This window comes from Bombus vancouverensis, chromosome 8 (assembly GCF_051014615.1).
Source record: "Bombus vancouverensis nearcticus chromosome 8, iyBomVanc1_principal, whole genome shotgun sequence".
Classification (NCBI taxonomy): Eukaryota; Metazoa; Arthropoda; class Insecta; order Hymenoptera; family Apidae; genus Bombus; species Bombus vancouverensis.
In genome coordinates, this window is record NC_134918.1 from 1,032,586 (window position 1) to 1,045,621 (window position 13,036).

The 13,036-nt window shown below is 33.5% G+C and overlaps 1 protein-coding gene across 10 annotated transcripts in view; it reads right to left on the reverse strand.

Moving 5' to 3' along the window:
• Window positions 1–7,899, reverse strand: part of scalloped (TEA domain transcription factor 1 homolog scalloped) — a 337,742-nt gene extending 329,843 nt beyond the window's left edge. For 6 of the 10 annotated variants that reach the window (XM_033347952.2, XM_033347948.2, XM_076620563.1 and 3 more), the window contains exon 1: window positions 7,762–7,899. Coding sequence is in view for 1 of the 10 variants with exons in the window: in XM_076620562.1 (XP_076476677.1) it covers window positions 6,047–6,071 (25 nt within the window). In the remaining 9 variants the exon portion in view is untranslated. Of the gene's footprint in view, window positions 1–6,046; window positions 6,833–7,761 lie in introns of those variants that run through there. The other 4 variants (XM_076620557.1, XM_076620558.1, XM_076620560.1 and 1 more) reach the window with 3 other exon arrangements.
• Between the last annotated feature and the right edge of the window lie 5,137 nt (window positions 7,900–13,036).

Genomic DNA, 13,036 nt, shown 5'->3' on the forward strand with positions numbered 1-13,036 from the left:
GGTGCTTAGAAGGAGGAATTTTACGTTAGGTTTACTTTTATACACAGTAAGCGCGCTGTTTTCTGATTTATATAAATTCGAGGAAAACAAAGTCATCTTGTCCTTTTTCCCCTTGAGCATCGAGTTTCATCTTTCTCCATATAAGGAAAACCATTCAAAATATATTTTGTTTGGACGTCAACTCCAAACCAAAACTTAATGTCAAATTTATGAGGCTTATTCGGCATATATTGCGTAAACCTGCATTGGGCTTTCATTGAAAATAATTGTTCATCTATTGAAATATTTTCATATGGCTTGCAACAAGCCTGGCTATTACTTAGAAATCTGTTTCATATTTCGGATATCAGCGCAAATTTATCTGTTTGTAATCTTTTGGAGGCTTTCAATGATCTCGCTTCATATGCGCCCCGGGCATATAGAATTCCTAGAAAACTACGTAACTTAGCAACTGTGATTGTCCGTCTTTTTTCAAAACTCGATGCGCCTCGGTTTCAGTGCAATCTTTTATGTGTTGCATTATGTGTCTGTCAATTATCAATTCGAAAGCACTAGTTACATAACCCGACATAATATTTCTCTTAGCATAGCCAGTAGGCCCTGCGATATCCTTGAATATCATATGAACGGGCGTCCTACCCCTAGATCCGCCTGCTTTCAGTTTTATCCACTGTGCCCCGTCAATTGCAATTTCAATTTCACCCATTACATTTTGGGATGCGCTTGGAATGCTCGTCCTTTCATCCTCGGAGTCAGAACTAGAAAAAATACGCATCCTTTTCTTGTTACAACACACTTTCAAGAAGTTTTCCTCTTCACTATCCGAAGATCCTTCTGTCTCTCCACTTTCAGTGTATTCAGAACTTTCACTGTCAGCTTCGCTTTGGCCTAATTCATATTGATCTTCTTCGGAGATATCCTCAGAACAATCTTCATTGATGTTGACAATTTATTGAATATCTTATTATATCTCCTGGATTTACTCATGATTGCTAGAAAAGGGGGATTGGTCAAAAAAAGAAAATACTGTGCCCAAATTCAATTATCCTATTGTAAACACTTACAATAAGTGGAGACAATAATGGGAAATGTCTACAATAACTGAAACTTTTGCACACTGTCTTTGAAAAACGATTTGTTTATGAAATCAGTTAGCCCGTCAATTTGACGGGTTTCGCAGAGATAGATATACTACATAAAGATTTCAAAAATTAGAAAACCTAGGAAAAAATAATTGCGAGTATAAATTCTTTAGATGAAATGATTATTATTACGAAATTGTGCAAAATGCAAAATAGTTAAAATTAATGCCATGATTTTTGGAATATTTCATTTCGAAGTTTGAAATCCGTCAAATTGACGAGTAGCGTAAACCTAGTATTAATAAACACGAAACAAACAGCTGCCTTAAATACTTAATTTTGCAGGTGGTACAGAATCTTCACTTCACTTATTCTTTATTTTTTATTCTTTTACGTAGTTTACAGCATAATTTTTATTTTATTCCATAATATAAGATAATTAATAGTTTATAGGTTCTAATACTAATACATCCTACTTTAGATCAGTTTAGTATCTATTTCAATCTGTTAATTCATAATACAGTTGATAGAATCTATACATATATATGTATATGAGATCTAATATATGAGAAAAGATAAGAAATATATTGTCTAGTTTACTGCTCGTTATGTAAAATCTATATACAATCAATAAATAACATTTATGTTGTTTTCTGGATATAATAAGCATTGTAACATATTAAGTAACAATCAATTAAATAACACTATCACAAACAAATACATAAAACCATAATCCCTCAAACTCCGTAGTATTCGAATATTAGGTAATAAGAGTCACTGTACATTATAAACTAAGAAATACAGAAAAGAAATTTCTTTGAAATCCAAACAATCTTAAAATCCAAAAATATAAAAAAAGCAAAGGTTAAGAAAGTAACGTTATTGAATCTTCAATATTCAACATATACCGATAAGACGTATAGATAAAAAGCTTCTGGTATCAGGCGTAGAAAGTGTGTATGAATTTAGCGAAGGTGATATGAATATCGAATTCATCGATTACCGATTACCGATTACCGATTACCGATTACCACGCTACCGGTTCCGCGGTTCGCGTGCGTGCACTGCTTCTCGAGAAGAAAAACGAGCTGTTCGGCTAGCGGGAACAAGGAGGGGGTAGAAACAAGCTTGAAGAAACACACAGGTTGCACCTGCCGCCTTGCTTTCCCCTCCTAGGGAACCCCAGATGTTTATCGGGCCCCCAGTTAAAAAGTTGGATATATATCGAGCCCGGGCCTCGAAACGAGCGTCGACGATTTTTAACCGGCTCGTTTGACTTTCAACACGCACCGTCGTGCGGACGACACTTCCGCGGACAATCACGTGTTTATAGAAATTAAAGGATAATTATATAAGTATGCGTGATTTTAAGTACGTATATTGCGAACGATTTAGAAAGTTCAATATAATGTAGAATTATCATATTATTGTTATTATTATTATTATTATTATTATTATTATTATTATTATTATTATTAAGACGTTGAGCACATGAATGTAAGTTAATGTTTAATAAGCTGTATCAATAAGAGAAGAATCATAGGAAAAATGTAGAATATAGAATATGGAAAGTGCCTGTTCTAAGTGTTCAATTTAGCAACTATACTATTCCAGGATTCCAGGATAATGGTTTCTATTATATTTCCTGATCACCGTATACATCGTGTTTTTTATGTTCCATATAAACATTTCATATCATATAATTTTGTTATTATTACCACATATGACGTAACATGAATAATGCATTTATTATGTTCTAATGCGACGTGATCATATAACGTAGTCATTAGCAACCGGAGAATATGACTTTGGATATATAAATAAATTTAGAAAATGTGCAGAGTATTAATATGTGTTTGATTAAATAAGTAATATGCTACAATTTTTCTATCGTGCCTTTTTCGCTTTGCTTCCTGTTTGCCTATAAAATAACGTTTTATTATACTTTCTGCACAAATGGAGATTTACTTCCATATATATCATCAGTTATAATTTTTCAATTAAATTCAATGCTTAAAAATTGTTTAATTATAGCGTGACACAATATCTCTTAATTTACAAAAACTGCGTGTAATAGCGCATTATAATTTTTAATTTCAATAAATGAGACTACTTTTCATTAATAAACCATATTTCAAGATGACAACACTGGAAAATGAGATTAGATTTTTGAGTATTATTATACTCTAATTTAGAAATTAGTATAATATAATTTTCACTTTTTTATGCGTTAAACGTCATCAATATAACTGTTTCAAGATAAAGTTCAAATATTCCACATAACTCTTCACTTCGTGAGAAAAAATGCAAGATAAACAATTCCGCACGTGAGAATATTCCTAATATCGAATAATCATTTCTCAAAGTATTCAAATTTCATTAGCATACATTAACAAACAACTGTTTATTTTCCTATGACGAAACGAAGTACATATGTACTTACTATATTTCCACAAACTTTCAAATTACGACGCAACTGTTGAATACACAGCGATTGCCCTATCTATTGATATTTCCATTCAAACCACGTTTTCAATTTCAGATATTTCTTCAATCAAGTCGGATAGGTGCGAGCAGATAAGATACGGATAAAGATAATGCATCGGTGTTAACAAAATTTACAGCTTTCTAAGCCTCAACCGTACGCCGGTTATTATCACGACGCCATTAAACTCAACTATTCCAAACCAAATTAATTTTCTACCAAAACTTCATTACTTACATTCAACTCCCGCAAGGTGCAGTAATCTTATAAAACACACGTAAATCCATTTTATTAACGTGAAATGTAGAAATAATCAAAATGGTATTTCAATTTTTTAAATTGTAGATTAGCTCCGATAAAAATAAAACGTAAACGTGAAAATATAATTAACACCGTGCTAAACAGTTTTCATGCATATTTTGTCGGTAATTTCAGTTCCTTTGGCGTCGATGTTATTAAACCTTATAGATTGTTGAGGTTAAATATGCAACATAATGGCGACGCAGTTCGCAAACGTAATTAAAATTCTAAAAATTCTGTGCTTTAGTATTTACCTACTCTGATATACGTACATTGGAACACTAAATATAAAAATAATACGAAGAAACCGACATACAGTAGTTCATCTAAATAAAAAAATTTACAATAATTCACTGATTAGAAAAAGAACAAAATGATTTAGTATATTAGGTTACAGATTTCTTAAAGCTACTTTTCAATGAATTTAAGTAATTCGAATGAAAATATAACTTTAAAATTGTTGAAGACTTTCCAAAGTTTGATTATTGTAACGTTCCCGAAATTAAGTATCTCTAATGACAAAAATGACTGCCTTTATATTAAAATTTATTATGATAAATAAAGAACTTTCTGTCCCTTGTCTTATTTCTAACATATCAAAATTTATTAATATAAACATTGTTGATTATTTCAGCTATTACAATCATACCATCGCAAGCATTTAATACGAATTATTCAAAAATAATAAAAAGAATAGTCTAAAGATAGATTATCATTCAATATTAATAATATAAAAATAATATTAAATAAATTTATTTAAATTTTGTGTATCATAACGTGTTAAATCATGAAAAAACTTTCTTTAATAAAAAGCATAAGCAATCTAATACATGTGTATTATACATATAAAAGCACTAAAAATAAAAGTCTAAAAGAAAATTACCATTCAATGCCAATAATAGATATAAAAATATCGCATTAACTTATTTAAATTTCATAGACGCGTAAACAAACGTTTCCAAATAAGAAGCATAAACAGCCTAGTACACTTGAAAAGAACAGGTCACGATTATCCTACATCTTGATTTTATTCATAAGAAATTGTTGATTGTAGCATATGCTATTGTATGACAAGTTTATAGCGACTATAAAGTGGACACGAAAAACCGGCGTTCCAGCTAACTAGTTTTTAATTGAAATACAAACACAATGACAGAGACAGGTCAGCGCGAATAAACTGACCCAGAATGAGCAATCGACGGCAACAGTCTTTTCCCGACAACGTACCTGGTCGTACCCGCTTATCCGCCATGATAACAAGTATCTGATTAAATTTATGTAATAGCGTGTTACACTATGTTATTGTGGAATTACTTCGATAACCTACTCTGATAACGTCGTGGTATTAAATTCACTGTCACTTCGACGATACTTTTGTCGTTGTTTGAATCAACCGTCAATCAATAAGTATGAAATTTAAAATAAATCATAGCTGCATACAATCTCAGTTTACGTCTAGAAGACTCACTAAAAGCAATCTGGTTTACGGATATTTTCCTATGCATTTACTTTCTACAATACTCGTTAAATATTCTTTCTATATTAACAATCGCGTATTTTACATTTAAAGCATTCGCTGAAACGAAGAAGCATATATGTAGCAAAGTTTATACGTGAAATAACGCGGGAAGTATGAATCGGATAAAAGGCTGTCCAAAAAGGTGCATTAATTGTAAAAGAATTTAGAAATATCCGGACATAAACAATAACAGCCTAGGTGGACTTTTCTTATGTATTAACTTTTTATAATATACCTTAAAAATATTCGCTAACGTAAGAAAAAGTATAATAACATTTATGAACAATATTACGCGGGAAATATAAATCGAAAACTTTTCTTATATATTCATTTCTAATAACATTCGTTAAATACTACTGCGTATTTTACGTTAAAAATATTCACTGAAATAAGAAAAAGTATAAAAATATTTATAGACGAAATTACGCTAGAAATATAAATAGAAAAGACATAGCAATAATTGTAAAGCAATTCACGCGAACGCATGTCCCGACGGCGGCAAATTTGAGTCGCGAGAAACGCGAAAAAACAGCACGTTAGAAGACACATCGTCGTTTACACATCTACACCTCCCTTCCTTCCCACATACACACACACAGGAAACATGGTTCCATGCAACATATGTATATACACAAGCGCACGATTAAAAGAGAAACTCACTCCAGAAATAATGCACAGTATCCATCCAAGTCACGGTGGTGGAGGTAGGTTGCGCTCGTCCTGGATTATCAATACCCGAAAGAGGTTTGCGTTCAAGTTCCTCGAACCTTAATCTCAGTGGTCGTCTCACGACAACATACTTTCGTCGCCTTCACGCCAACATACTTTCGCACGGTCTTCGAAATCTCACTCACTGGCCGAGCTTCAAAAACTGAACGTGTCCCACGATAAGAACACGATAAGTGTACATTCCTCTGGGATATATTTCGCGCCGTAGGTTTTCCCGCGTTTAGTTTCGTGGATGCACACGCGGCAAAGGTAACGCAGCTAGAGCGAGACGCATACACGTATAGCTGAGAAAGAGCGGGGAAACGAGACAGAACGAGAAAGAAAGACCGAAACAGAGAAAGAGGGAAGTAGAGAATGACAGAAAAAGAGAAAGACACTACGTTCGGAGCAATGGAATATGTGCACGCACTTCTCGCTTGGTCCCGTCTAGGGGAAAGAAAATCCTGCCACCACTCCTGCTCCACCTCCAATCTCATACAATATACGTGTAGTCGCGCGCACAGTTTTCAAAACAACAGGTTACTATGTCTGTATCTTTGACTTTCGGTAAACTTTTAGTTTCTTTCGTTTATTAGTATCAGATTTTAGTATGGAGCGTGAATCGGTGCGTTATAGTCGCGCGCGGTTTTTCCGCACGCACACGCCGCCGCGGATCAATAATTCACCATACGAATTCACCAGAAGCGGGTGAGCGAGCGGGCAGGCACGCAGGCACTAGGCAGAGAGGCACACGTTTCTGTCGTGGCGCGCTCTCCTCGGGGAAACGCACGCAGCCCACCACCACCGGCACACCAATCGCTCCTAACCTCCTCGACGCGAGTCTCCGTCGCTGGCTGAGTCCCGTACACGTTGCCAGAGAGACTGCACACGCTTCGCGTAACACACACGTATACACACGGTTGCGTTCTCTTGACACACAGCTGACACAACGCTCGTAAACACGCGACAATCGGACAAAGACGGATGCACCGCCAAACCGCAGGTATAAACCGGCACGACTCGAGCTCTTCGTTTATCAAACTGATCCGACTATCATTTTATCACACACATATCTCTCTCTCTCTCTCTCTTTCTTTCTCTCTCTTTCGCTCCCTCTACTTTCCTATCCTTTCTCTCACACACTCTTTCTCTCTCACTCGCTCATACGTATATACTATCTCTTCCTTTTTTAGTCGGAAAGCAATAGTAAGAGCACTAGCAGCAACACCGGAGCAAGCAATGCGAACATCACGGTCACCGGAAGTACGAACCTGACAATCACGACATACAAGGAATATGACGAGGATCGGTTATGTATTTTTTTGCACTGAATAACGTCGCCACGCATATACATCATTCACGCACTCTGTCGAGTTTAAGTTCCTCTTTTATATATTTATCTTTATCGCACAATAGGTTTATACGTTCGTCTCTTTCTTTCGCACGAGCGTTTATCGCTCCCTCTGTCTCTCGCTCTCGTTCGTCCGTCCGTCTGTCTGTCTGTCTGTCGGTGTCCGACAGTGTGTATATCGCCGTCTCGTCGCTGCTGTCGAATCCGTTCCGTGCGCGGCCCCTGTGTGGGACGACGCCGCTGGGACACACGGGCGTGGACGAGTAGACGCGCTCTTTCCACGATCTTTCGACACTATTTTCTTTAATGTACTTACCACTGGGCGAGCTGACGTGGCGTCGCGCGCGCGCGGGGCCTTCACACCACGGGTAAAATTCGCACAGTAATATTAGCGCGCAAGGCTGCACCCCGGTAAATACGAGCGCAGTCACCACTCTTGTTTTTGGTATGCCAGGAATGGCACAAAGAATCTGGACAACGCACACGCCTGCTGCGCAGCCGGTCTGCGCACACGCTGACACCGCTTATGCGGCCGCGGGAGAAACCAGAAGCCGAACGTTCCCGATTAAGCACGAATCTCCCCGAAGTCAGCCGATTACCTACCCCCACCGCGATATACAAGATTCGCATTTCCCCACTCCCCGCGCGGGAGATCAGTCGCGTCACGCACGTAATAGAGGTTGGATGTTGTTGCTCGCTTACTCGTTTATTCTCTCTCGCTCGATGTTCGAGGGGCACTTGTTGAATTTCAGAGGTTACGTTTTAGGTTTTTCGAATAAACCTTTTGATAAATGGCAACACACCAACCGCAAAACGGCCACCTTTATCTCTCTCATACGCGTTTTTTCCATGCAATCTGATATTGGACATACATACGCTATCAAATATAATACACTCCTTTTTTATTACATGTAAGAACTGATCCGCTTCTGTAATAATAAAATATATTGTACTTTGGAAATATACTTTTGTAATTCGTAAACTGTTTTGAAAATAATAATCGGTTTTTTATATATTTCACTCTTTACATTAAATTTAGTTACATCTCTATCGTTTAACGATGATCACGTCACAGTCTTTTACATATAAACAGGTTCATAAACACATTCATAAACAGGTACCTTTTCGGTAGCAAACTATCTGGAGTCGTTTATGTGCATGAGAATTTAAGAAAGTAACCGATCCTTATGACGTTTATGCTCCGTTGGAAAAAGAGTTTTCACCATCTCTCACCCTTGGTATTTAACCCTTTATTCTTGTGTAGTAATTTTCTTTAGATTCAATTCGTCAGGTTCACGCCTTTCTTCAGACTTCTGCTCCAATTTCAAGGTCTTTATGTATGGAATTTTTAGTGAGTATATAATTCATGTGCGCCATAAGCGCCATACCATAAATCACGTTTACCGACAAGCAAACGATATAATTTCCTATCAACTGTACATATCGATTTCATATTTAAGATTTCAATTTTATAAATATGAATTTTTATACCATTAAAATGGTAAATATTTATTACAACGTTATATCACGGGTATATTTAGTATGTTAATAATTTTTTAACAATAAAAGTTAATGATATATAATTATAAAATAATTATTTGAAAGAATTAAAATGTTAAAATATAAATGAATTAAAAATTAATTATTCTCAAGCTTAATTTATAAAGATGTAAGCTTTTTTCATATTTTGTTTTATAAATTTGCAAATTAGAATTCTTGTACTTAACACTTACTAATTTTGTTACAAAAAATACATGAATTGAATATATTCTTGTAAACTTATCAAATCAGTAAATTCTTTACTGCTCGGATAATCAACTTTCTACCTTATCTACAGAAGTCAATTGTAACTTGAAATCTTATCGGAAAAACATAAACTGTGCTGTGTAATTTTTTACTTGTACAGACATAAATATGCATTTAAATATAATTATGACATGAAACTAAACGTCCATTGTTATTCGAATTATTATGTATCTTATATATACATATATGTAAAACACGTACGAAAACAAATTGCTTTGAAAAATAGAAAGCGAACAAAAAATATCTCCCAAATACGTACATATGAACCTACAATAACAATTATAACTGTGATTATTTAAGTTTATAATCGCAAATAAAATTATTAACGATAAATAAGCTTCATTTTTTGGAATTGGATACGTTTTTATCGCTTACAAAATATATAATGTATAAGTATATTAAAAATTTCTCTTATTTAATATTTAGTGAGAACATAATTTTGAAGCTGCTTTTTTAACTTTCTCTCTCGATGTATAATAAACTACAAATTTTTAGAGTAAAAGCCAACAACATGGTAAAAGTTTGTTCACTTATGATTTATTAGAAATTTACTCCACTTATATCATTTACATAATTTACTTTTCATAATAAAAGGTATCGGATATATGCGTAGTATAATAAAAACTTGTTTAAGTTATACTATTCATAGAGAAAAAGAAAATTCATGTGTATCATATTTATATATGCGACAAACCGTTCAACCAATCAACAAAACTGACGCATAAAGCGACACAAAAATAAAATAGATGTCGTATGTATACAATGGTTCACAAAAGTATTTGAACACAGGAAATTTGATGTCAATTCTATGTGTTATAAGGCACGACTGTCATGATACGATTTAATTGGTCAAACCTGAAACCAATCTGAAAATATGTAACGTTTACTGTAAACAGATATCTAGCAAAAAAATTAATATACGGCATAAATGCCCATATTAAGCGTATAATGAGTGTTAAAAGTTGAGTATTGAAGCTTATTAATATAATAGAGTGACTGTTTAAATGGTTTTATGATTTTTACAAAATATATGCAATAAAGCCTCCCTTATCCGAACTAACAGGGAAACAAAATTGTTCGGATATACATAATACACGAACATACATAATAAACGTATAAAAAAAATCTACAAGTGTTTGGATACTTTTGTGAGTAACTGTATAATATTTCTGAGCCGTTGAAAGGTGGAAACTGTCGGTATCGTTGTGCACACACATGGATCGTTTATTGGGCCGATTTTAAACACGACAAAACGCTCGTAAAATCGAATGTCACGTATCAAAATGACGGTCAAAGCGTGCCTTTTGCAGGGAGACAAAAGCGGTCGTAATTAATGCTTTTAAACGCGCGTGCTGTACTGCACCAAGCTCCTTTTGTCAGTTGGACACATTGTACCTCGACAAATGTTTACGAACGACCACAGGGTAGCAGAGCGTGCACGGTGACAGTGGCTGGCAAGCCGCGGGGTTGAAACGCGCAGTTTTCGTGCGGATTTTCACCGAACGCGACACATTCAATGGGGGGAAAGGCACGGTCCGATTTCACCCGCGAGGTTTAATTACTTAATTACGTTAACGCTCGATTTTCGTAACGTGTCGACGAGCCACGCGCGGGCAAAACGATTCCGTTAGTTTCACTGCAATTTCGTGCCCGTGGCTGTCTCTTCACCCTCCATTGAAGTATAGCCGTACGATACACAGTTGCAAATTCGTTTTAGAAACGAGGACGCTTGGTAAATGAAATTTTCTAATGAAAATGAAATATGATGTCTTCTTTTGGCGTAACTTACATCTTTGGTACGAGATATTGTGCAGATTTATGTATAAATAGAGCAGGTTTTAATCTGTTTTGATTCAAACATAATATTTATAATTAAGTTAATCAAGTATTGATTACAATTTATAGATGTGTGTAAGGTAATATTTTAGATAAACTAGTGAGTGGTTTTGTAACGAATATTAAAACAAATATGGAATAATATAAAATATATGCATTATTTATTATTTATTATTGTATATATTATTATTCTTATTATAATATATATACAATATAATTATAACTGTAATTATAATTAATAATATTATATATATATTATTTTATATTTATCTTGATATTTAAAGTTTATAAATTTATTTAAAATTCAAACATATATATGTACATTTGTAGGTATATATTTTAAATGAAGTGATAATATACATGTACATAAATATACATACATATAGTATAAGTAAAGAGATGATTTATAAGGATAACATTTTTTATTATAATTTACGAATATACGTAATATACGTAATATACAGTACATGCTAACTCCCTTTTCAAGGGAGAAAGGCAGGAAAATGAAGTTATCTATCTATCTTATAAAAAATTATAATAATATAACATAATCTAATATAATATAATATGTGTATGCTCATATATATGTATAATAGAATTCCCTATGAAATTGCTTATTCACGATTAAAATGACAATTATCTTTCTTCCCATGGTCTTCATTTATAAGAGTTATTTCGGAGGAAGCATATGCGTTATGATTAGTGTGTTGTAAACCTCCCTTAATGTCGATAGTCGTAAAGTCATAAAATTTCCGGCAATACTCTTTTCTGCGATTAAAAGGCACTAATTTAAAATTGTCAGATCAGTCGTTTTGGTTGTAGTGGTTGTGATTGCAAAAGATTTATTATCAACTCCTTTCATGTGATAGTTGCGAGAAAAGTGGCAGTGCCGTAAATTAGTTATTGTATAATAATATATACTTTATACATACTAAACCATCATTATATTCTCTTAAACTATAATAATTACATATAATTAACAAACAAATACATATATAGAACAGTTATAAAGAAATAACTCACTTTGATAAATGAAGATGTTATCTAATAGGTGGACAATTTTGATATTACTACCACAGAAAAAAATGTTATACATCACGTAACTAACACTGCTTATGGTAATCTGTGGATTTGAATCAATAAAAAAATATAATTATTCAAACGACAATAGATAAAAACTTAAAGAGAAAATATATGGCAAAATTCCAATAACAATCTTATAGATATGTGTCACTCAGAAGTCAAACTGATCAACTCCACTAATTCTTTTCTCAATTTCGCTTCTCAGAATAAGCAAAATAAGCTACCGACTATGTAATAATATTAGTGAATTTACAAGATACAAGTTACAGTTTGAAAAGTTTTGTTTGTTGCACAAACAGTTTTTATAATTATATACGTTATAAGGACTAATTATTATTGGTGACTTAATTGATTACCTTGACAATAAACAATAATATCAATGATTTAACTTATGACTTATAGATAAATCTGAAAAACTGTTTCTATATTCTACGGGAAGAATTCTATAAACTATAACTTGTAACTTACTTCTTTTAAAATAATAACTAAATTTATGGTATTACTAAGACTAGACGTTTAAAGGATTTGTTGGAAAAAAATAAAAATACACTTTGAAATTCATGAATGAAATTTCATTTGGGGTATAAATGATTCAAGTTACATAGAATTAATGTGAGAATCGTTGAAAGATATTCTTTTTATCGATATTTTTTTAAAGTGGACCTTATCGTAATTTCATATTAATGTAAAATTACTGATTAATTTAAATAAAAACATATTTAAAAACGAAGTAATAAAATTAAATATAGATGATATAAAATTTCGAAATCTCGAAGGCATGCTTATCCAGATAAGATTTATAACCATCATAAGGCTATGTTCTAACTGAATACAGTGCAAGGCTTAACAAATAAAGCCTAATCAAT